Genomic DNA, 25,603 nt, shown 5'->3' on the forward strand with positions numbered 1-25,603 from the left:
ACTAGGTGACCGGGGCATTTACGTAACGGCGCATGCGTCGAATCACGCAGTGTTACCATTGTTATTTAATTTCCTAATTGTGTGGTTATAATCTAAATGAAAGTAAATGTTAACGTCTAATGCTGGTCTAAGTCCTGCTCTCGCTTTGAGGAGAAGATTTGGAGCTTATTCCACCACGCTGCTCCAATGCGGGTGGCAGTATTTCGTGGAAATTAGACACATGCAGGTTTCCTCGTGATGTTTACGTTCACTGATGAATAGTTTCAAATTAATTTTATTATAAGGGTGAAAGTTTTTTTGTTGATATATTATTATGCCGGCTCTGTGTTTGATACATTAAAAATGCAGTGATATGACAAATAACGAAAACATTTTCGTGTACTTTTTGAACGGCTTTTAAAGAATGGAGGAGATTTCCAATTTGTATGTTTTTATGTGTGTTCGAATATAACTGTGTCATATATAGACAGACGTATTTATAAAAATTTTTTTATTAATTTTTAGTCAGAAATGGTTACATTAAAATTTCTTAAATATCTGATGTAGAGCATCGGAGACGGGACACGGAACTCTTCAATAAATGCCAGCAAAACAATCGCGATTGCTAGTTACTATATGTACAATATATATTATATTATTGATATATGCTGTTATATACAATTTCTTTATTATAAGTCGATCTTATTTAAAAAAAAAATATTTTATCGGTTTTTTAATACACAATAAATGAGTTGCAGACCGTCTTTATTCGATTTTCCTAGTATACGCCCCCTGACATCTATTCCAACCATTCTTATTTCTCTTGGAAAAAAGCCAAATATCATATAATATAATAGTCAAATACATTTGACAGCAAATTGACGTGATATCATTGGTCGAGAGCTCGATTAATCTACGATATTCACTATGGATTTGCGATAATATGGCGTTTTGAACGTCGACGAAATTGTTATCGGAATTTTGGTAGTCAAATTAAAGCGGAAATAGGTAGTTAAGTGTAATAGTGTTGTATAACAAATAAAGATATATTAATCATGAACTCTTAGTAGTGCTTATATAGATGAGTTATTAACAAAATCGCATGAAATACGTAAATCTAAGGTTTGTTTAATTTTTTTCCTACTTCCATTGGAATAGGCTGTACACGAATTACACGATATGTGACTTCAAGTACTTAAATTCAATAGTGTTGCCAAGAAACTAATTGTGATTTGGAATGTAGAAAAAACGGGGCGACTAATGTCTAAGATAATATCTTTAATACAGACGTGTGTACGTAGTTACGATAAACGGCTAATTGAGACATTAAATAGTTATTATATTGTTTTAATGTTGATACAATCTTTTTTTTTGTTTATTATAAATATATATAAATAATAAAACTGTTACGGGTCGTCTGTAAGTAAAATATTTATGTAATATGAAAACTAATGAACTAGTAAAGTCGAAGGTTGAATTTGAAACCAGCGTTTCTGGGCGTAATGTTTTAGTGAAGCGTTACTATATGTAACGTTCGAATTTTCTTCGTTGCAGTTTGGTAACGTGTGTTTAGTAACTTGCACTAAAAACTCGTTGACGTTTCAAACGGAAACAATCTACTTTACCGTTTCACTCTAATACTTTTGATCACAGAAAATTAAACTATCGTGATAATATATTCCTAATGACTCAGAAATTTACATGTTCATACTTAGTAACAATGTAAACACAGTCGAAAGATAACAGCTTGCTAATAATAAACAGTCTAAATATACATAAATTATTTATTATCTGTGAAAACAGATTCTAACGCTATGCAGGCGAAAATCTCGTGAACGTGACGGCGCGTGCGCGGCCGCCGTGTTGCCTACACTTGTCACATTTTATCACGACTGTCAATTATTGTCTAGATATTTCAAATATTTACTGCCTTTAAATATGGAATGTCAATGACCGTTTTGCATTGACGGCCTTATATTCACTGCCTTTGTAATAAAAATAATTGTACAAAAAAAAAACTATTTTAAATATGGAATGTCTATGTTATGTAAGCATTGTGTCTGAATCTAACTATTATACTATTACTTTTGAGTAATTTTAAAGAATCAGTTTAGTTTCGTAAAGAAGACTAATGAACGGAAAAGAAAACGAACTGATAATAAGCTGAGTAGTACTTATTTACACTTTAAGTGTTAATAAAAACAAAATATGTTCTATCTGAAAATCAATATATCTCTGAATATTTACTAACGATTACAATCGTGTTTTTATTAAATTAATAAAGCGTAAACCTCAAACTCAATAATCACTTTTTTTTTTTGTTTTCTAATAAAAATAAATATACTAAGAACCTCTTTTGATATTTATTTATAGTCCGTGTCGTATAGTTGTGTTAGAGTAATCAAACATTCTATTAAGTACTGATTGATATCGGAATTATAGATTATAAATCTTATTTAACTTGAACATTGTTGGAATATTACTTACGACCTAACATTTGTGTAATGACTCATTTGAATCGATATTATTAACCATTCTAGAAATTAACTCAGTATATAGAACATTTTTTTTTATGGCATTGGTTGGCGGACAAGCATATGGGCCACCTGATGGTAATTGATCAACACCGCCCATAGACAAAGGCGCTGTAAGAAATATTACCCATTCCTTACATCACCTATGCGCCACCAACCTTGGGAACTAAGGTGTTATGTCCCTTGTGCCTGTGATTACACTGGCTCACTCACCCTTCTAACCGGAACACAACAATACAGAGTACTGTTATTTGGCGATAGAATAACTGATGAGTGGATGGTACCTACACAAACGGGCTTGCACAAAGCCCTACCACGAAGTACATGTGATTGTATAAGAGTTTTCTTTGTATTACCATCTAATCGCCGCTAAGCAGCTTTGGATAAATCTCCAAGGATTGTAGGAACAATTTGCCTAGCTAATGGTCCGTAAGTTTAAGCTTGGATTTTAACTGTAATATAAAGGAATACGACGCACGTTTTAAGCTATTATATACTATCGTTTTTTATACGTATGTCTTATGAATTAATGTCGAAAGTACTTTTTTTATATGTGCATGTATTCATGCATTCTTTAAAAACAAAAACTATGGGATAACAATTCATACGAAATAGAATCAAAATACATTTCTTCATTTAATGAAATGAAATAAAATAACAGGACGAGAAGTTATTTGTAAGCGTGTCATGTAATCGATTTTTATAATAATTCTTATCGATTTTCTTAGCCATTAGAAAGCTTCAACATCCAGAACTAGATAACATAGTCTAGTGTAATTTCAGTAGTTCGGGATGGCAAAATAGAATTATGTTGTACAATGATGTTTCAATCTCTCTCTCTATATTTTTACAATGCTCCCCAATCATCCAATTGTTTTCCTTCTGACAGCTCAATCACTTTTAAAATAAGAAATAGTGTTACACGCCAGTATTAAATGTTATTCCATGTAAAATAATATTAACTAAAGTTTTATAATATGTAATAATAATAATAATGTGATATTATTAATGATATAATTAATTATGATATCCTATGACGTAGCACCGTATTGGAGGCTAGGGCTAGTCTCTAGTGTGTGTGTACTCTTCCATACTAAAATTATGAAGGGTTAAAATTTATTTGTTTGTATTTAGGGTGTTATTTTATCTAATAATCCAATTCCAAAATTTGCTTTACTCGTAAACAGCTATATTATTTCAGAGTGGTATATATTGTATATTATATTTACATCACATCACTTTCTTTATTAATAAATGGCACCCGTGCGAGGCCGGGGTAGGTCCTTAGGTGAATCCGCAGGTACGGCTTGATTAGTATAAAAACGCAAGATATTTTTAAATATTTTTTTATTATTAATAGGACGTTATCTATCCATTAATTACCACAGGTTTCCAACGGGGTAGATTGGAGCAGAGTAAGGGTGGATTGTGTTGATGGGAAAACTTCTGAATGCAGGTTGATAGGAAATTGGGGCTACGAGGGGTTGGTAGTTGAAACCAGGAGCAATAGCTACAGGTGCTCCAGGAGCAATAGCTACAGGTGCTGCGAGGGAGGATTTCAACTGTGACTGTAGAGCGGCGGTTTCAGCTATGAGTGCTTCCAAGGCGTCTGATTTTAATTCAGCACCTGCTTCTGGTTGCTTCTCACTTTCGATGGCTTTTTCAGCTTCAGATTCAACGGGTTTTTCAATTTCTGCTGATTTAACAGCTTCCTTCTCTTCTGCTTTGACTTCGGTTGCCGCCGCGCTTTTGACAGCAGCTTCGGATTTTTCGTCACTGCCAGCTGATTCGATTGTAACTCCGGGGGCTGCGGCTAGAGCTGCGGGGGCTGCAGCAGGGAATCCACTTACAGCGGGAACAATACCAGACAAAGCATAGCTCTTGGCAAGAGCGGCTGCATTCTCAGCAGCTGAAGCGTCAATTTTAGCTTCGGCGATTTGAACTTCGCTCACTGCTTGCCATTTCTTTTCCTCTGCAGCCCAGAAGGCTTCCTCTGATTTTTCCTTAACCAAATCATTGGCCTCAACTACTCCTTCGTTTTGATTTTCAACGGCTTGCTCGGCTAATTCCCTGGCTTGGTCGGCAAAGAAACGAGCCTGGTCTTCGGCTTTTACCTGAAATGGATATTCTTGTGTAATTTCGATGATTTTATAAAAAACTATATATTGGTTTGTTTAGTTTATTGTCTAAATTTATATTATATCTATTTCAAATTACCTGAGCATTGATAGCGGCAGCCTGAATGTCACCTGGTGGTACGGTAGGAGCTACTGCGATGGTTGGTACTGCTACCGCGGCAAGTGGTACCGCGGCATAGAACGACGGTGCTGCGGATACGCAAGCAATAAGGGCGGACAAAATCTGCAAGGAGGATAGAGAAATAAGGTTTTAATAGTATCCAAAGATCAACTGTGTTCGCAATCACGGTCCGGTCCCTGTGTTTAACGAATCGTTGTTGTGTATAAGTAACATTTAGAGACGGTCCTATATTGAAATTCAAAATCGTTTATTGAATATTACTTATGTTACTTATGTTACATTGAATGTATGGAAAGGTTTTTTATTGGAACGACATAGAGTTGAGCCTCGTAGAGAATTTGGCCATCATTAACGAAACGAATCTTGACTTTACTTTATACTTTTTTATTGTAAAACACAAAGAGGAAATAAATAAATAAAACATGGATACAGCAATAAAAGCAGCGTACAATTTTGGCGACCCGATCCTGAATCTTTTCTTTTTTTATAGTAGTCGGAAATCACTATTACGTTTTACTTTAAGAAAATACATATGAAAAATTCTGTAAAACATAATGTATTATATAATATAAAAGGCGGTATACAAGAGAAGGACACATTCTCGTAAATATTTGCAATGTAAATTTTTCCTTTTCTTAAGGTTAAGGAAATAAATGTACAAAATAAGTGCTCTAGTTAGAAACCAGTTAGATAAGCTTCGCGCGTTGTTGGAGGTTATTTATTAGTTGCCGCTACTTTGTCTGCGTTGCTAGCCTAAGATAAAAGTTCTCTTAACCATTTTCGGCCATGGTCGTTCTTGATTAGATATGAGTATAGACATGAGCATTCCCTGAATCTCATATCGTAATTCCGATACGACCGGAAAGAGTTCAGGTGCAGGCAATGCAGGTTTTCCGAGGTACTATAACGATATCAAGTTCTCAACGGAATAACTATCGATGGGAGAACTCAAAAATTTGTCTATTTACATCATCCGGATTTGAACTTAGGATATTGCGATCTGCGTTAGATAATACAATCTAATTGTAATAATTGTTTTACTGCATATGATAGAATAAATGTAATTCATTTTATTATTTAAATTAGCGATACCGATATATGGGAAGTGGGAAATGGGTTAATGCGGCGACGGATTTTAGCGAATTGACTCTTTAGTGATGTTTTATATAAAATGTATACTCGCAGACAAATATACATACATGGAGTACAAGTAATATATATCGGAATGTAATAATTATTCAAGTATTGATAAGAGCAAGTGAGCATATTACAAGTTCTGAAGCGTAGGCAGGGAACTGGCAACTGGTTCAGTTCAATTAACAATTATAATCTGTGGTATGCGGTAACGAAGGTCGTCTGTACGAATACAGTTATCATAATAATGATTTGTTCAACGGTTAAAGTTTGCTCTTTTTTGTCACGTATACAATCTCTGTAGACGTGTTAATGATATTTCTATTATCTCCGACTTAAGGAATGTTGGGAACTTTTGTAGTCGAAAGTGCTTAAGCTGGTAACAATATGGATACAACGTCCTGTCCGTACCGGTGGTAGATTTTAATAATGCGCAAGTGTAACGCTTCTATACTGAATAAAGATTTTTTGACTTTTTGTCATTGGATTTTTGAAGGATGGCACAAATCCACATGATTGTTGCAATTACTGAAGTGAAAATATATAAGACGTTAAAAATTAATATAAGTTGATTTGTTATCAGAGGCCGGAATCCGTGCTGCAATTTTCCGTCCCCTGGTGGGATTTTTATTATTAAGCTAAACGAGACGTCGTGTATACGTTTTTTTTTCGCGTTTTAATTTTCTATAATCTTTTGTAAACTGTTTGTGTATAATGTTTTAATTTGATTCGGTCTGAATTGAGTTTATATTTAGAAACTATAGTTTACGTTACTAGTCATTTCAGTATTGTTGAACAGATACAACGTGTTTTTTTTAATAATTATGAATTTGAGAATTGCAATGTTTACATATTTTTTAATGGAAATAACCGTTGCATTTATTAAATCAACCGAATTGAAGCAATTTAGAAGTGTAAAAAATTTGTTCTAATAGGACTTTGTGCATTTTGATTAACTGGACGGTTAATCTAAACTTCTATACTAATATTGTAAGTTCGAAGGTACCCTGTCTGTCTGTCTGTCATATTGAAATTTGGTAAGCAGCAAATTTGAACCCCCCAGTAAAGTCATAGGTTACTTTTTATAGGTATAAAAAGTAAACCATACGAAAACCATACGAACGACCAACAACACCCCCCCCCCCACCCTTCCTAACGCGTGGGTGAAAACTACTACCACATAACCAAGGTCAACATATAACTGTATATGTCATGGTTGATAATGTATTGTTAAATGTTAAACGCAATTTATAGTCAGAGGTGAACACTTCCCATTGACTGGTAGTTATTTACAAGTTAATTTATTACGAACAACATAATAACACATGCAAACCTATATAATAAAGGTTTCTTGGTAATTTTGTCGATATAAAAACTCTTTAGTTATTTTTATACGAGAAAAAATATATAATATTAAGTATTCAATAATTTATTAAACATTGACCGTTTTAATACTGCAGTCTTTTCATTCAGATATAAACACGGAGTTAATAATAACGTTGCTTAGTACATCTACAGTAGAACTATTCTGAAAGAACAAAAGCGAAACTCACCGCAGAATACGAAAGTGATATGTCAGAATGTAATTGTTCGACATTGGCTGTGATATTTCTAAAATTTACAGGATACAAGTATCAGAATGGCATGTTACCGTGATTCGTTCGATATTTCTCGAGTGAGTTCTGTATGTGAAATCTTACAGAATGGCACTGCTGATGGATAAACCCAAGCGACGTAATTGGAGAGCTTGGAAGAAGTATAGTATTTTTAATAATTTAAATAAAATAGTTTCTAGAACAATAGAACTTCAAAAATAAAATCTTTTTCAATGCAAATAGTCGTAATTTAAAAAAGTACTTTACAATACGTTGTTAAGGTACGCTTAAGTTAGGAACCACACTGGTGATCAATTTTGTTAAGGAGAAATTACAATTTGTCACATGTATTGTAGCAAACTTTTGACAAACGTTGGAGACAAGTCTCTTTAATTACCTCAAGTCTTGGTGCAATGTTAAATTTGACACAGTTGGAAACACTGGAATTTACTGCTATTTTACAAAAAACAAAATCTATATTATCATTATAAATGCGAAAGTAACTCTGTCTGTCTGTCCGTCTGTTGCAACCGAAGCCGCGGTTCAGCGGTCAGAACTAGTAAACTATACATGCCAACATTATGATTACCGGGTGACTGACAGAGTATCTTACGATCTAGGCAAACTAATTACTAACATTTGTATATTGAATATTTGTAATAATAGTCGCAAACTATGAAATCAATATAAAATAATATTGTTAGGGGATAACGTATCGTTTTGTTTATTATGTATGCAGATAAACATGAATAAATATATCAGATAATTGAAAAGACATTATATGCACACATACTTGAAGCGACGAGAATGGTTTTAATATATTAACAATAAAGGAAATATTCGCTGTTAGCAAAACATAATCAGTAACATATATTATAATTAAATTGAATACTATGTATATGTCGATATGGTTGGAATGAATGTTACTTGTGAGATGACGTCCGACAGAGATGTATGGAAGAAGAAGACATGCTGCCCCGACCCCGAGTAAAATTGGGATACGGGCAGGAGGATGACGATGATGAAGACTATATATATGTACCGAATGATGTTAGTTAATTTTTTTTAAGAGTAGACCTCTACCGAGATTAATGTTGAAGTATTATATCAATATTAAGTTGAAATGGAGTTCATGTTTATTAATAAAGTTTTAAAAATGAATTAGTACTCTGTAAGTCTTAAAATGGGATTTTTTTTACGTGTTTTTATCTTGTTTTTGTTTTTAAATAAATACAATTGAAATTATATATATATATATATATATATATATATATGAAAATTAAAAATTTTACATGTTCTACTTGTTAGTAAATACATAAATACAAAAATGTATTCATAAAAATTCAAAAAATAAGTAAATAATCTTTTTGATTTTTAATAATATTATATAATTTTTGGTTAGTTTATTTATATTGACTTTTTCACTAATAAATTTGTAATATAATACAACTATATAGTTAAATATTGAATTTAATTAAATAGAATATACAATAATATTGAAATAAAAATATAACAAAGTTTAACGGTAGTAACCCAAAATCGATTTCCTGTATCACAAGTTAGCAAAATACCCAAACTGCACAGATAATAAATTAAATCACTAAAACAAAGAAACTGTATAAAAAACTAACCAGAACTCTCATCGTGATGTCTCGTAAGCTACTGATTGCTCTCATCACAGCACAAAGCGTTTTTATATTCCGTTTTCTATACTATAGAATATAGAACAGGCTGAATACTGGATTTCACAGTAAAAAAAAAGTAAAACGTCACCGCCCGAGGGCGGGATGGATGCAGGAAGCGCGCGCTTTTTGTCAGCTGATGGCAGCCATATTTGATTGAGGTTTTCATGTGGCGCCAAGGCATATACATGGTTTTGTACACTGATTTGTGTATGATTACATTTTTATTTATAAATTCATAATTATTTCTTTAAATTTGTAATAGCTCATTACAAAATTAATAATATTTATGTACAGTAAAAGTTTCTTTGCATCGTTGTAAATAATTAAAAAAAAAAATTGCTTTTGTTAATTTAATGAATGAAGATTCGAATGAATTTATAAAAAAAGAATTTTAAATCCAAGTCACGTTACTATACTAAAAATATTCTCGTTTCGAAAATTATACAATTGTTTATTTTTTATTTCTTAACAGCTTCAGTAACATTCGTTATGCACAAGAAAATTTAAGAAATGTTTTAATGACACAATTAGTTGTATAAAAGAGTTTTTAGTTGTTTTTTTTTTTTATTTCTCCGGATTAAAATATTTTACCGAAAGACATTGTAGAAAATTATATAATTATATTATATTTTATAATTAGTAAATTGGTGAATTATATAATAATTATTATTGATGTTTTGATATTAAATAACAATATGAATGTATTTAGGCATATTATCCGAGCTGGTTCATTAGATTTGTTATGGATCTTCCCCAACGATAGCAGGTTGTTATCCAGGAAATCATAACTTTGTGTGCAAAATACCTATATTTTTCATATACTATACATAAACCCGCAGTGAAACAGCGTGATATCTTCTGGAGGATACGTAGTTTATTTCATTGTTTTTTTTTTTTAAATGCAATTTGACTAATATATAATTGTTTAATATTGGATGTCCGCAACTGTATTTATTAACAAAATCAAGAGTTAATAAACATTTTAATAAAGATTATTACGGACCCGGTAATAAAATTGTTTGACGTTACGATACATACTGAATGAAAAAAAAAATATAATCGTACTTTACGTTATCTAATCAGAATGAGATTCTTGACGGTTTACTCGTTAGAAACTATATAAGGAATCGACGATATATACGATAGGTTCTAGTTTAAATAACGTTGTAAAATTACTGTATTTGGTAAAAACCTTTGTATCATATCTATATCGGTCGGTATATTATTTGTTTCGACAACTACAGTAATTATTGTCATATTTCAGCTAATTTAAACAAAATCATAATGAATTATACGTCTTAACTTTCCTCGTCATCGAATCATTTCGTCCATTCGTGAAAATCGTATTAAAATCTGATCTGATTTTTGAGATTATCTATTACTAGTTACCTGCGGCTTTGCTCGCGTTTAAGGGGGTTGGTTGTCATGTGTTAGGCAAAAAAAGTAGCCATGTCCTTCCTTGGAGTTCAAGTTTGCTTCGTAGAAAATTTCGTCAAATTCGGTTCATTGGTTTTACAGAAAGAGCGACAGACAGACAGAGTTACTTTCACATTTATAATATTAGTATAGATTATTTATTGTCTATCGCGTAGAGTACAAACGCGGCCAGCGGATTTTATTGTATAATATGTAGGAATTTATTTAGGATATGATAAGCTTTATTTAGACTTAATACATAATAAATAACAATAATTGTTTGTTTGTATGTCTGTCTTCTACGAGTTTTAAATACGATCGTGATGAAACTTTGGACGACAAGAATTTTCTTTCAAAACAAAATTATTATTTCAAACCCTTATTATTTTCGTGCGAAATCAGGAAGGGTAGCGTTATTATTAAATGTAATTTATTAACTCATAATTATACTGATGGTAATGTATTATTTCGTAATAAACAGACGGACAGCGGCTATCGATTTAACGTGAGCATTTAAACATGGAGTTTTACTTTTAAATGTCAAAGTATAAGGTTTTTTTTTTGTGTGTTATAGATTTCGAGAATGTCAACCAGATTCCAAGCATATTTGTCACATTCTCGCTTCATAATTTCTTTTCTTTTTTTTGTATGAGGAAATTACAGTGCGATAATAATAATAATAATTTTGTCTAATGCGAAATAACCCTTAATAAATACTTTTAATGTTAGATTTCTTTGGGAGTTAGCCTACTTTAATTATTGTTATTTTTCGGGTCATACTTATTTTCTTAAAACCTAAGCTCGTTATTTTTTTTATATAATATACACATTATAACTACGAATATTATGGAATGAAATTTCAAAATTAAGAATGTTCTATTTTCAAATTAGTTTAATTCGTTATACAGCTATTGCGTTTCCAACAATGTGATATATAAAATTAAATACATACAGATAATTACTAAGAATAATTTGGAACGAAATTTCAAATTCGAAAAATGTTCTATTTTAATTTTTTTTTTTTTTTATTTAGCTCGAAGTCGCTGTACGTACAGCCTTTGTGTTTACATTGTTGGCAGAAATTGTTAAGGTCTCGTTGTTAAAAAATAAAATTCGCGAGAGTGTAGTACGCGCTAAAGGATTTGTAGCGATGTTTAAATGTATGTGTCTGTTCTCGTTGAAGGTTTAGTATCTGGAGATGGGCATAGACTTAAGACGTGTTTAGTGTGTCGTCTCTTTATTCACACGGCGGTTAAATGATTGCAGATCCCAGTTCAATTTGACTCTCGACACTGATGGAGGTAAAATGTTTAATTATTTTTATAATATGATTGACATATTCTTCTGTATATGTATTAATACTAATGTCGAATGTTCGGCAGCGACTGTGGTTGGTCTGCGGTTGTGATTGTGGGTTCGATTTCTGTTCTTAACAGATAATCTTAAAATATGAGTTAATGCATGTTGATTGTCGGGTGTATTATTGTAATTATTAAGATTAGGTTGTGTTTTTATTAAAGACGAAGTAAATTTTTTTTATTAATTTAGAAGCGTTACACGACAAAAATCTACCCCCGGTTCGGAAATGATCATATCGGACCTGAGATGAATCCGCGAAAGAAAACTCTGCGGGTTTTTTTTAAATGTCATATTTAGCTTGTATACAGTAATAAAAATTATATTATCGGTATTTGAAATTATACAACTGTCGAAATAATTCGACAACGGTTATATTTATAGACATAGATTTATTTATTTATCTACATTAAAATTGATCGTAGATGTGCCTGTGTAACGTTAGTATTTGATTTGATGTGAGCAATAAACGTAAGTTTTAAATTTAAATTATAACGTTTGTTCAAACGAATAATTCGAGAGTGGTTTATTACGCTATTCAAATGACGCTGGTCTACACGGCCGTAGTTCAGGCGCAAGACCAACGACATTGCGAGTTTCGAGGCACGAGAATGTTAACCTCCAAACTTCCTTATTCTGAGCTACTTTTGTTACATTTAAAATCATTGCCAATAATTCTTATATTATAAAATCTTATTTGTTTATATTTTTGTTTGTTTGTTTGTTACGCTTTTTAAGTCTAAGCTACTCGTCCGATCATCATGAAAATTTTATACATATTTTATGAAAACTACAGGAAAGAAAGAAATGGGTAAACCCCCAATCACGTACGTGAGGAACCTAGTTAAAATATGTATTAAAGTATCATATATAAGTGATTATATATGTATACATCTCGGAAGTGTATCAGATTCACTTTTGTACGAACTTGACCTCCTCGCGTTCGTTCACCGCGTCGGATGCGTCGTGACGTAACAACCATCTGTTTTAATGAAAATCGTTGAAAATGTCCTCTTGCGAACATTTATGTTTTTACATTTAAATGAAATTGCTTAAAGAATGCTGTCTTCTTCTTTCGAATGTCATATCAATTGTGGTAAAAAGAGAGAGACGGCTTCTCAAATGTTCTGTATAAATATTATTTTTACCACTGTAGTATTCAATATAAAGGATTTCGAACCGAATTTTGAAAACATTTATAGCTAGTTAAGGCCAGTCCAACGAAACGATAGCGCGATTCAGAACTGTTTAACGAAACAAACTCTAACTAACCTTTATAAATTTGTAATATTTATTTATTTAATAATGTGTATAGTATTAAAAGGAACATCGAGAATCATTTTAAAAGCACAAGAAATTAAGTTAAACTTATTACACACTTACTACCTGACTTCGCAAATCATTAAAATACCCTTCCACGGTATTCGTTTCAATAATGAGATTCAGCATGGCGCCGATATTTAAATTGTCCAGTAAATAAATATCACGTTAAAATATCATTGATAAATAAATAAGACTTATTATTCGATACAAGTTTTTTCTTATATTTAATTAAAACATTAATTTAACCGTCATACTCGTGGGGATGTTGGTGAGGCATTAAATAATATTTTTATGGAAAGTTTAACTTTCCGAGGTAATGGTATATATTTTTATTGTGAAGTCGTTAATAGAATCGAATTGTTTTCTTATGTTGTATAAGAGAATACTCTCGTTATTCTTTAAAATACTAGTTGTTCTTGTCGTCCGTACTTTCGGTCTCTTTTTATGGGGAATGGCTGTCATGTGTTAGACTTAATAGCCTTTATCATTTCCTTGGAGTTCAATATTGTTTCCTATCAAATTTCATCAAATTCGATTCAGTGATTTCGCTGTGAAAGAGTAACGGACAGTCAGTTGCTTTAGCATATATACTTATATTAGTATAGATGAGTGTTTTAAGGTTTTTTTTTATTTATGATGTCGGTAGGCGGTTAACCATTCCTTACATCACCAATGCGCCACCAACCTTGGGAACTATGATGTTACGTCCCTTGTGCCTGTAGTTACACTGGCTCACTCACCATTCAACTGGAACGCAACAATACTGAGTACTGCTGTTTGCCGATATAATATCTGATGAATGAGTGGTACCTACCCAGACGGGCTTGCACAAAGCCCTACCACCAAGTAAAAATGGTGATTTTTTAATTGTTCCGTGTACTCAAGTGAGATACTATAATCATTATTAGTTGGAACAGTTATTAGCATACCGGAATTATTTAATGGGTGGCCTATAACAGTCAGAACTAAGTAATTACTGAGTTCGATGCTGGTTTTCGGTTGAATTTACAATCCGAACCTTTATTTAGTTTAACCTTGTGAAATGGTAACAGAAAAGTGCTTGTAAGAGCCTACTTGAATAAATCTACATTCCTAAATAGTCGACAATGCACCTGCAAGCACTCTTGTCTTGTAGATTTTAATGGACGGCCGCGGTCAGCGTAGCTGTTCCGTCAGGTGTTCCTACTGTCAGTTTGATCCCTCTTCCGTGAAATAAATTTAATGTATTTTGATTTTTAACATCTTAAATCCCATGGTTGCATACCATTGCGCTTTGGTATTATACTTAAAATATCACCTGTTCGATACATATCCTAGATGTAAACAGCTTTTTATTTGAACTCACTGAACCTGCGACTGAGTCCGCGCGATATTTGTATAATTTTACCTATAGCACCCAAACCGTCAACGCCATTTTACTTCCTCGAGGGGTGAATTAAAAAAAGTAGTGTTTCCTTCCCCGGTACTTAAACTGTCTCCAAACCAAATGTCATTTAAATCAATTGATTATATTAAAATCGATAACAAAATATTCTTCATTCAAGTCGGCTCTGGGCTACAAACACTTTTTAAAATATATATTTAACTAAATATGTATAAAGCTATCACTAGTTAGCAATGTAGATTCTGCCGATAATAAACAAGCAATAACCTCAACTCAGCGAATGTGCTGAAGCACATATGTATATACATATGTAATATAATTGCACGTCGATTGTAATTTTATATGACACCGCCTGATTAAAAATTATAGCAATATTTATAATCCGCGTTTTGCAATTTATTTGCATAATGATTTTAGGTTTTCTAGTTGCGTTTTGATTTTGTTTACCATTGATTGATGCTAATTGTCATTGACTAGCGAAACGCTTCGGCTTTGCACGGGTGCAATTTATTAAGAAAGGGATTTATATAATATAAATTATAATTTATAATGAACCTTCTTCGAAAACGTAAGTATTGGAGCATTAGTTCTGAAAAATTACCCCTAAATGCAAACAAAGATATGTTAACTCTACATAATATTAGTATAGAACTATAAATATAATACAAACATCAATAGCTCGACAATCTTCGCTTACGGTACACTCTTTAGAGTCATATAATATAACCGCAATATATGCTCAATATAAATTGCATTTATATTATACTAGCTGAACCTGCGACTCTGCCTGCGCGAAATCTATAAAATACAAACTACCAACTTTTGCTTTTGAATTTTCCAACGGTTGGAAGTTTGGAGGGTTTGGAGTTTCGTAAAGTTCGTGCTTAGCGGAACCTACCTGGCAAATTTCAAGTTCGTTGGTATTGTACTTTCTGAGATTTCGTGATTAATCAGTGAGGAGGGGTATTTCGCTTATATATATATATATGTTGGAGAAGCAGGATGCCGAACAGTTGGGTTCGGGGATTGATCCGACATTTGTCAGACTATGTGGGCATGCAATGGAGATATTCACAAAATAAAACTTATTTAATATCGTCTGATTACTGTATTAATTGATTCAATAATCGTACACCACAATAATATCAAAGGATTACAAAAAATCATCTCGATTAAGAGCAAATGGGTTTGCAAGCAACCATCGCATTCGAGAAGCTTGTCAAAACATAACGACTCGCGTTGCCATGACACTTACAACTCCATTCGGGGTGACCCGCTCTTATAAGTAAATCAGCCATCAAACATTATTGCCAACTACTCGATTCATTAATTATCCAAATTAACAACTACAATAACCACGCTCCGATATATATGTATAGTTGAATTTTTCTTATAAACATTTCTTCAATGTAATAATCATATATATTAGTTTAAGTAAAGTGTAAGTATTGTCACATTTTGGAACGAAGAAGAGTGAATCAGTAGAAATTGTCACGTATGGAATAGCGTGATCCCTTCACCTGGACCTGACCCTCCATTCTCTTTCTCTCGGTCTTCTTAAATATACAATTATATATAAACAAATACAATCGTATATGCTTATATATAATATAATTTAAACTTACCTTTTTTGGGTCAAATTAGTAAAGAAAGAAATTGTCATTATCGTTTAATTGTTCTTAAACGTTTTTAATTTATTTAATTGTGTCTTTTATTTAATACATGTATAGCGAAGCCACTTCATTCCAACTGGGTGTCCCAAGACTGTTCGCATTTGTTTTTAAAAAATCGCCTTTTTATTATCGAATATGTATATATATACGAGTATATACGAGTATATTAACCTTATCGACTTTAAGTTGGGTACATTCATTCTCTAGAGACTTTTCCAGGTCTGCCCATTCGACCGAACGATAATACATAGTGTATGTATGAGTGAACGTAATTATTGTAAAAAAATCGACGACACTGAAACCATTCCTGCGTTGAAATCATTCCTTTGGGTCACTTTGACACGAGTATGTATTATGCTCACTAGAGACCTAAGCTTAAATATACTATGTAAACTGAGATAAAGAATAACCCTTTTTATTTGTTTAGTATTCGTAATTTTTTTCTAGTTATTTATTGGTTTTATTTATTGCTTGTTATATCTTTTCATTTATTAATAAAAAGTACTATATTTCATAAAATTAGGTAAATTGCTCTACTTTCTCTAAAATGTATCTTTTTCTATACTAACTGTGCCCGCGACTTCGTCCGCGTTGTTTGAATTTAATATATTGTAGCGTGATTTTATTTTTTATTATGTATATAATTCTAAAATAAAAGTAGCCTAAGTTACCCCTTTTTACATCAGCTATCTGCCAGTGAAAGTCCCGTCGAAATCGGTTCAGCCTTTGCAGAGATTAGCCGGAACAAACAGACAGACAGACAGACAAAAATTGTAAAAAATGTTATTTTGGTATATGTACCGTGTATACATACATATGCATTTAGTAAGAATGGGTTATTTTAATATTACAAACAGACACTCCAATTTTATTATATGTATAGATTTAATATACAAGCATCGAATTAGGAGTTTAAGTTGTAGACTTTGAACGAATTTATGATTTAGCAGTAAAATCGTATTGTTTCGCATAGATGTGTTCCGGTTTTGTTGGAATAATGTGAACCCTACTTCGGACGGACATCGAAGTCGCAATAATAGCACGCTATATGATTGATCGTCCGTTGGAAACGTAATTACCGTAAACATAGAGTACCGAGTACACTGCACGGTGTGTGGTTCAAATGTTAAAACGGAATTATCTGATACGTAAACGCGGTTTTTTGTCTATTACTAATATTATAAAAGAGAAAGTGACTGTCTGTTTTTTTTTATGGTAAAGGTAGGACGATGAAGTGCGTCACCTGATGGTATGTGAGCACCATCGCCAATAGACAATGTAAGAGCTGTAAGAAATATTGACCATTCCTTACGTCACCAATGCGCCACCAACTGAGATGTTATATCCCTTGTGCCTATAGTTACACTGACTCACTGTTTGGTGCTTGTGGTACCTACCCAGACGGGCTTGCACAAAGCCCTACCACCAACTATGTCTGTTACGCTTTCAAAGTAAAACAACTGAATCGAAGGCATTTAAATTTGGCATGAAGCATGCTTCTAACCCCAAAGCAGGACATAGGCTTCTTTTTTATACCCAACACCCAGTTATAGGGTTGGGTAGTCACCATTGCCTAAAACGCGAACGAAGCTCCGGTCGCCAACTAGTTCCTAATACGTACGCACGTGATCTTTACCTAATATTATCAGTATCAAACCCAAACTTAGTTTTCATGTTTGTAGATATTCATTTTTAGTGCAACGTAGATACACTGGCTCACTCGCTCTTCAAACGGGACCACATCAATACTGTATACTGGCGGTAAATGATGAGCAGGTGGTGGCAAGAACCAGTAGACTGTGGTACTATAAATACGCCTGCGCAGTAGGTACAGGTCCTTGAGATTTAATGCCGTTGTCGAAATCCGATCAGGGTCCCTCGTGTATGTAAAAAGTAATTGATTTTATTTTTATTGCCTCATAGCATATTTGTGTATGTTGCCGGAAGTAGGAAGCCAGTGTGTATTGGAATTATGCGTAAGCGCGACTCCGAAGTGCGTATTTAGATTGGTGATAGAATACGGTGTTGAATTTGATTATATTTTTATGGCCGCTGTTCTGTTGTTTTGGTACTCAATCTAATTCTTTATAACGATTCTAAGCAACGGTCTGTTTGATACTGGGCTTAATGTCTCTTAGCTTACCCTACTTACCCTTCAAACCGAAACACAACAATACTTAGTACTGCTGTTTGTACGGTTGAATATCGAATGAGTGGGTGGTGATACCTACCCAGACGGGCTAGCACAAAGCCCTTATTATTATATTTTTTATATATAAGAACTGAAATTACTTGTGTCTGTAAGCAGTTTCGGTTGGGGTCGGTCGTGAGGTCCACTCAAACATTTTCTATTGCAACTTGACAACGTGTCAAGCTAAATACCATGATGGTCGGTTGAGCAGTAAAAAGCCTAACAAACAAACAAGCTCACTTATGAAATATAATAACAATATACTTAAAAAACTATATCACGTAGGCGAAACTATACTAACGTTGTGATTACACAACGTACATTATAATTATACCTGTGTAAATTATTATTACGTCAGAATGTTTAAAACGATATATCAATGTTTTTTGTATTTTATTAATATTTAATGCGGAATTCGAAGCGTACGTTTTTATTTTTAATTGTTTGATTTATTATGTTTCTATTATTATTTAGGAAGTTGTTAGAGAGAGCCGAGACTGCCCAGTGGGAAATTTACAGGCTGTTAATGCTGTAAGTAGCTAGAGAGCCGCTCCCAACCTTCCTCCTATTCGATGTAATTGTGTTTAAATGGTCGAAAATTTAAAAGTAGGTTTTGGAAATATAACGCCAAGTAAAAACTATACAATAAAAACATGGCTATGAAGAGCCGATGGCTCAGTGGTTACACGCGAGGCTTTAACAATGATTGCGGGTTCAAACGCGGGCGTCACGTGCTCGGCGGTGATATAAATATAGTTAGGAAACCTGCATGTGTCAGCTGTGAATCAGCTATTGTATCCACCGACCCGCATTGAAGCAGCGTGGACGAATAAGCTCCAAAATCTTCTTCTCAAACGGAGAGAAGGTCTTATACCAGCAGTGGATTATTAATAAGCTACTATTATGTTAATTAATTAACTGAATGATTTATAATTTAAGCATAATTGGTTACAGCCTTGAAAGGCTTTTAACTTTACATATATTTTTTTATAATAATAGAACCAGTAATTCATAATAAGGTCTAATTTAGTCCATTCTAGACATGACATTGAGAGTTGAATTATCTTTTTAATCTGTGAAGATGAAATCAGCTCAATCGGTTGAAGGTATCTTTTAAATTGGCTTGAAAGATTCAACCCGAACAAACATACACACATACATTGCAAATTAATAAAAGTATCTTTATTAACAAATTAAACTTGCTTAATGGTGAATATCAATTTGTAGCTTTATATTTATCTTTATATAAGTGTTATTTATGAAAAAAAATCTTGAGCTTTTAAAAGTTCGCTTCCGAGAAAAACTCCACCCGACCTTGATATAGTTATTTATTACCTATATTAAAACTTCATGACTCGTGACATTCGATATTACCAATAATAAAAAAAAACAATCTATAATGACAAAATCTACTTCCTTAGTGCCCGAGTAAAAATAATTTCGTAGGTATGTTTTTGTCGTCGGCCGATAAAATACCACGATCTATTTTTTTTTTTTATTTAATAATTATACAAGCCAAGGTCTTTTATACTTCCGCTTTTATTGTAAGCGTATTTTATTAATTTTATGCTATGGTGTTTAATTTGTACGATTCGAAATGCCAAGTTGACATTACGAATTAAGTACCTACACGTATCAAACATTGTGACATTTTAACGATCTGAGAAACAGAATGTCGTGTGAATTTCACGTTCGTATCATTATTTTCGTGACGTAATTCGAGATTATTTATTTTATCTTTTTTAATTTAGTTCGTTGTCGGTCAAATGAGAACAAAGGTATTTATAAGTTAATTCGTTTATTCACACATCCTCGCCTTCTGTATGCTCTGTACAATTTTTCTTTTTTTTTTACATTTAAATTACATTCCAAACATGAGTATTAAGATTTTTTGGCTAGATATCTATCACAGTTTACCATCCGTGCGCAAGTCCGTGTCCGTAGGCACCGTGCGCGAGTCCGGCTCCGTAGGCACCGTGCGCGGCGTACGCGACGGGAGCGTGCACGACCGGCGCGGGATGGGTCTGGGAGAGAGATGAGGTGGCGACGGAATGGCTGCCTCCGACGGCGGCGATACCGTGTCCGGCCAGAAGGGGAGCGGCGACGCCGTGACCGGCGAGCAGGGGAGCGGCGAGACCGTGACCGGCGTAGGCGGCGTGACCGTAACCGGCGTGACCGACGAGGGCGGGAGCGGCGGCGTAAGCGGCGACGTGACCGTGGCCAGCGAGCTGGCGGGCTACGTTGGGAGCGACACCGGCGGCGGCACCGTCAACCTGAGCCTGGGCGGTTTGAGCGGCATCGACCGCTTGCCATGCGTGGTCTTCGGCAGCGTTGATGGCTTGACCCTGGAGCTCGGAAGCCTGGTCGTGGTATTCACGAGCGGCGTCAACAGCGGCACGGGCGTGGTCGGTGGCGTCTACGTGAGCATCGATGGCGGCACCATGGATGTCACCTGGGGGGATGGTGGGTACGGCGGGAGCGTGGGCGACTGCAAGAGGAGCGGCGTGAGCCAAACCATAGGCAGCGCCATGGGCTACAGCCAGAGGGGCACCATGGCCGAGGAGACCGTGAGCGTAGGGTGAGCCATGGGCCAGCAGGGCTCCGGAGGGAGCGGCTGCGGCGCAGGCGAGGACGGCGGCGGCAACAATCTGTAAAATAAATCCACATTATCGACAATCCGATTCGGCACAGCACTAGTAAAGCACGGCACTGGTCACGTTACACAATGCTTCTAATGACCGGTTCAACTAACCAGAACTCTCATCGTGCACTTCTGTTGTAGACTGCTCGAAGGCTACTGATTGCTCTCATTTCGTTGCCGCCCGTTTTTATACTCGCCGGCCGCGTGGTGTGAAACGGAACGCGCTTGAAAAAAGTAAGTGGTCGCTCTCAAGGGCGGGAAGGGTGCAGGAAGCGCGGTAATTTTGACAGATACGTGTTCGAATTTTGAATTGGGCCTCGGGCCGTTGCAGCCGATGCGAGTAACTCTTCAATCACGCATCAGTTTAATTGTATACCTCTAATTCGAATATTACATAATCCTTCCCGATGGGTATTTGTAAACCCGAAACAAATTACCGTTATGTCGTTCAAATGCGTAACAGAACATCAATATGGATGTGTTAGGTTCATGAAAGTATAATTGTTTGTTCTTAAGAATATATTTACATAATATTATGTACACACGATACCGTCTCGATCTGGTTTGATGGGAAGTGACCAAACGTCCAATAATCACATCCTTTGACCCAAATCGATGGTGTTTCAAAGGTTAATAACGATAATATAAATTATAATTTGCGTTTGATTTGCGAAGTATTTCAAAACGTTGTAATAGAAAACAAAATTTTCAAATAATATTTATTTAATAAGTTGGAGATATAAATAGTACCAAGGTTTGTTTTTTGTTATTAAGTTATATTTATGAACACTTTTAAATATATATAATATATGTTGTATTTTACTAAGAGTATATTTCCTTTGTCTAACACCTGTTGTTAAACATATAATTAACAAGTGACTTTTTTTTTACAAATTTCTTGATAGAATAAATAGTGAACATTAAATTTGAATACATTTTGTTACTTATTAAATAATTATTATTTAAAATAAAATATTTACAGTGCAATCTAAAATTGAATAATTGTATATTAGTTTTGGTCTCTAAGTAATAATTCCGAAAAGGTATTGTGAATGAGATATAGTTTACATGTTTAAAAATAAATTATTATGGAACTTTTTATGGAACTTTTAGTTAGGTTCCTATTTAATCGCGTTTAATACATCTACGATTTAGTCGGTTTATTCACCCATTATAGCTTAGCTTTGTATCCAAATCCCGGTTAATTATTATGTATTTTGGAAGATTCCAGAATATTCTAGAATTACCCATAGTAGATTGCAAATCTGGGATACTAAAGCATAGTAGAACTAAAAATAAGAAACATATAGTAAAATTATATATAGGTATACTTATATTTGCAAGGTTCTGTAATTTATAAAATTTCATTAAAAACGAGTATTGAAAGAATGAAAAGAAACGATTACTTAAATGAACTTGTGAGTCAAAGACCATTCTCATTCCTCTTTGTCATTCAAATGGCCAGTGCTTAAAGGCATTCAGAATTTAATTTTTTTAATTGGTTCGTTTTCAAATTATAATTGAGACTAACTTTAGACTAAATATGGTGGTTTTTGTAAGTTTTCGTTATCTAGGTCATGAATTTTGCATTCTAATTGTAAACGTTGATAGAGTTTTCGCCGGGGCGTTGATACTAAATATATTATCAACATTTTAACTCCCCGGAAACCTAGTTTCAACAATTACTAAACAGAGAACTGGACCAGCCTATAGGATACCTATTTACAAGTATCAAATATCTGCGTAATAAGTTTATGCCGAAGAATTGGTTGTTTGATGGAAGTGATATCGACTTGACTTTTTTTTTTTTTTTTACAAAAACCATGCAGTGAGCTTTATTTCGGACTTTGGAATGAATATATTTTTTTTATTCAAACCGGAACATAACAATACTGAATAATGCTCTTTGGTGGTAGAATATCTGATGAGTGGATAGTACCTACCCAGACGGAGTTGCAAAAAGCCCTACCCCCAAGTATGTAAATCTTGGTATTTGCCGCCTAATATCTAACTACTAGACCAAGGAGGTATTCACATATATACATATAAAACATTTTAAACTATGTACGTATGTATGTGTATGTATTTTATACGTATGTGCTTGTAAAATATATTAATCGAAAATTTCATTTTCAAATTACATTTCTAAACTTAAAGTTATACTTGATGCTATTCCCAACGTACTCTTTACTCTGTGTAAGTAACTTTATAGCTAACGCAATAATTTCAACACATAGGATAATCGACTCTAATTTGATAGTACTTTGGCCTAATATTGCGTAAACGATGAACAATGACTGACACATTAGAGCAATCGAACTGCGATACTAAACGCTATCTCATTGGTGATAAGTTTGAAATTCGTTTAACTCTAGTTGATCTATTTCATGCTGGGACATGATACAAAGGATTGGAAATCTTACTTCAATGGAGTTAAGACAGGGTTTCGTTTAAAAAAAAGGGAGTGTTATACTTTAGGTCAATTCGATGACCAAATAAACGTGACCCGCTACGTATGTTGATTGTGTGTGTGTTTGTTTGTGTGTCACGAGTTTTATTGTGACATTTGCTTTGATGGGATATGAGCTTTGTCGTAGTATGTTCGATTCTGTAATTCTTTTTTGACGTAGCATATTATATAGGTATATATGCCATTAAAATATTTAGAATTAAAAAAGAAGGCAAAAAAAATCATGTCTGTTGTATGGAAGGCCTTAAATATTTATTTTATCTGTTTTTTTTTTTTTGTTATAGCGGCAACAGAATTACATCATCTGTAAAAATTTCAACTGTCTAATTATCACGGTTCATGAGATACAGCCTGGTGACAGACGGACAGCGGAGTCTTAGTAATAGTGTCCCGTTTTCCCTTTGGGTACGGAACGCTAAAAATGAACAGTGACAGCTTTATAGAGTCTAGATGGCAGCCTAATAGGTGACCATGTAATACCACGGTTTTATATGATCGTGTTAAGACTTGTTAGAAAAGTAAATTTAAGAAATGTTTAATTCAGACCTTAGAAATAAGCTCATTCAGGCTAGTATACTACGTATTGTAATACTCTGTTCCAGGTATAATAGTTATTCTAAGGCTAACTTTGAAACGTTTCAAAATGGCGACCTTGCATATAATATTTAACAAGCACCCACAGTCTTGACCTCTCGATTTTAAGCATAGTATCGAACCACCGTGAAGATGAATTATCACGGTTAATTGTTTATTTAAAATTACAAAGATCTCTGAAAAGAGTAATGTCGTAATCTTGTGTGAAAACACAGTACATAACATCTTTTGTAATTTTCATTGAGCTTTTTGTTTTACATTGTTTTCGAGTTGATTGAAATAAATAACTGAATCAGAATGCTGCGTGTTCGGTTTAAACTGGTTACAGCTGGATTTATCTTGTTCGTTCCAGTTAGCTTATTTTTTTTATTAGGAAATTTATGATACGAGCAAAGCTGAGGTATGTCATAGCGAACATGGATTTTTTATTTTGGTTAGGATTTGAAAATATTTGCAGCTCTGGGATGTAATTACACTGGGTCACTCATATATTGAATTATCGCAATATGAAGGATTGTTTTGTGATGCCGATGTGACACTAGACAATTCCTACTATGATCTATGGCAGTATGGATATAATATCGCTAGTTTAAAAATGTATATAAATGTAAATTCAAAATTCAAAAATTGATTTTTTTTTAATTTTTATTTTATTAATATGTCATCACTAAAATTTCGTACCAGTATTGATGTTTCAAACATAAACGAGTTCACACGCGTTGAAATCTTTTGATTGGAAGAATTGTTCGTTCGAAGCTACGATGTATTTATCTACATTGTTGCTGGTGGAGATAACGTCATCGGGTTTTCATGTTCAACTCCAGTAGTTGTATAAAATGAGTTTTTTCAACATCGATATTTAATCATTAAAAAAAATATTTATTCGATATTTGAATATCGATTTTGAATCTGTCTATCTTGTCCTGTGATGTTTCGAAGCGAAGGTTTAATTTTTAAAGTAATGATAGCCATCTTTTAAGACAAGATTATGCTACATTATTATTTATAAAATAATCATTTATTATTGTTTTTATCTTTTATATTAATAACGTAAGCCGATTTTTGTCTCAGTGATTATGGGACGATGGCTGCACATAAAAAATCAGTTATCGTCTCACTTTGAAGAGCTCCAGCCGTAGATATGCAGAAAAATAAAGAGGGTTCTTTATTGCAATTTACTGAATTGTTACGATTTAACAGAGAATTAATTTTAGAGAGCGGAAATAGGTTACTGGTCGTTTTAGAGAGCGGTACTACGGATGTATAAGAAAAAAAAAAGAAAACGTAAACATTCCAACTGAACTAATGTATACTGTTTAATATTAAAAATGATTTAAAAGAGGTTTCATGGTTTTAGCGCCAAATGTAG

The 25,603-nt window shown here is 33.6% G+C and overlaps 3 protein-coding genes across 6 annotated transcripts in view; 1 reads left to right on the top strand and 2 right to left on the bottom strand.

The window, feature by feature from the left end:
• Positions 1-25,603, top strand: part of LOC125074370 (WD repeat-containing protein 7) — a 129,692-nt gene that overhangs the window by 72,585 nt on the left and 31,504 nt on the right. The gene's annotated exons all lie outside the window — the stretch shown is intronic.
• LOC125074371 (pupal cuticle protein PCP52-like) lies at positions 3,844-9,159 on the bottom strand. Its single transcript, XM_047685681.1, has 3 exons — positions 9,133-9,159; positions 4,731-4,874; positions 3,844-4,627 (listed from the first exon to the last, which is right to left on the bottom strand). The coding sequence occupies exons 1-3, from the start codon at positions 9,142-9,144 to the stop codon at positions 3,893-3,895; spliced, it is 891 nt and encodes a 296-aa protein (XP_047541637.1). The 5' UTR covers positions 9,145-9,159; the 3' UTR covers positions 3,844-3,892.
• LOC125074372 (larval cuticle protein F1-like) lies at positions 20,366-21,361 on the bottom strand. The gene is made up of 2 exons (XM_047685683.1): positions 21,282-21,361; positions 20,366-21,177 (listed from the first exon to the last, which is right to left on the bottom strand). Exons 1-2 carry the CDS (start codon positions 21,291-21,293, stop codon positions 20,443-20,445), a joined length of 747 nt encoding a protein of 248 aa, XP_047541639.1. The 5' UTR covers positions 21,294-21,361; the 3' UTR covers positions 20,366-20,442.

This window comes from Vanessa atalanta, chromosome 27 (assembly GCF_905147765.1).
Source record: "Vanessa atalanta chromosome 27, ilVanAtal1.2, whole genome shotgun sequence".
Lineage (NCBI taxonomy): Eukaryota > Metazoa > Arthropoda > Insecta > Lepidoptera > Nymphalidae > Vanessa > Vanessa atalanta.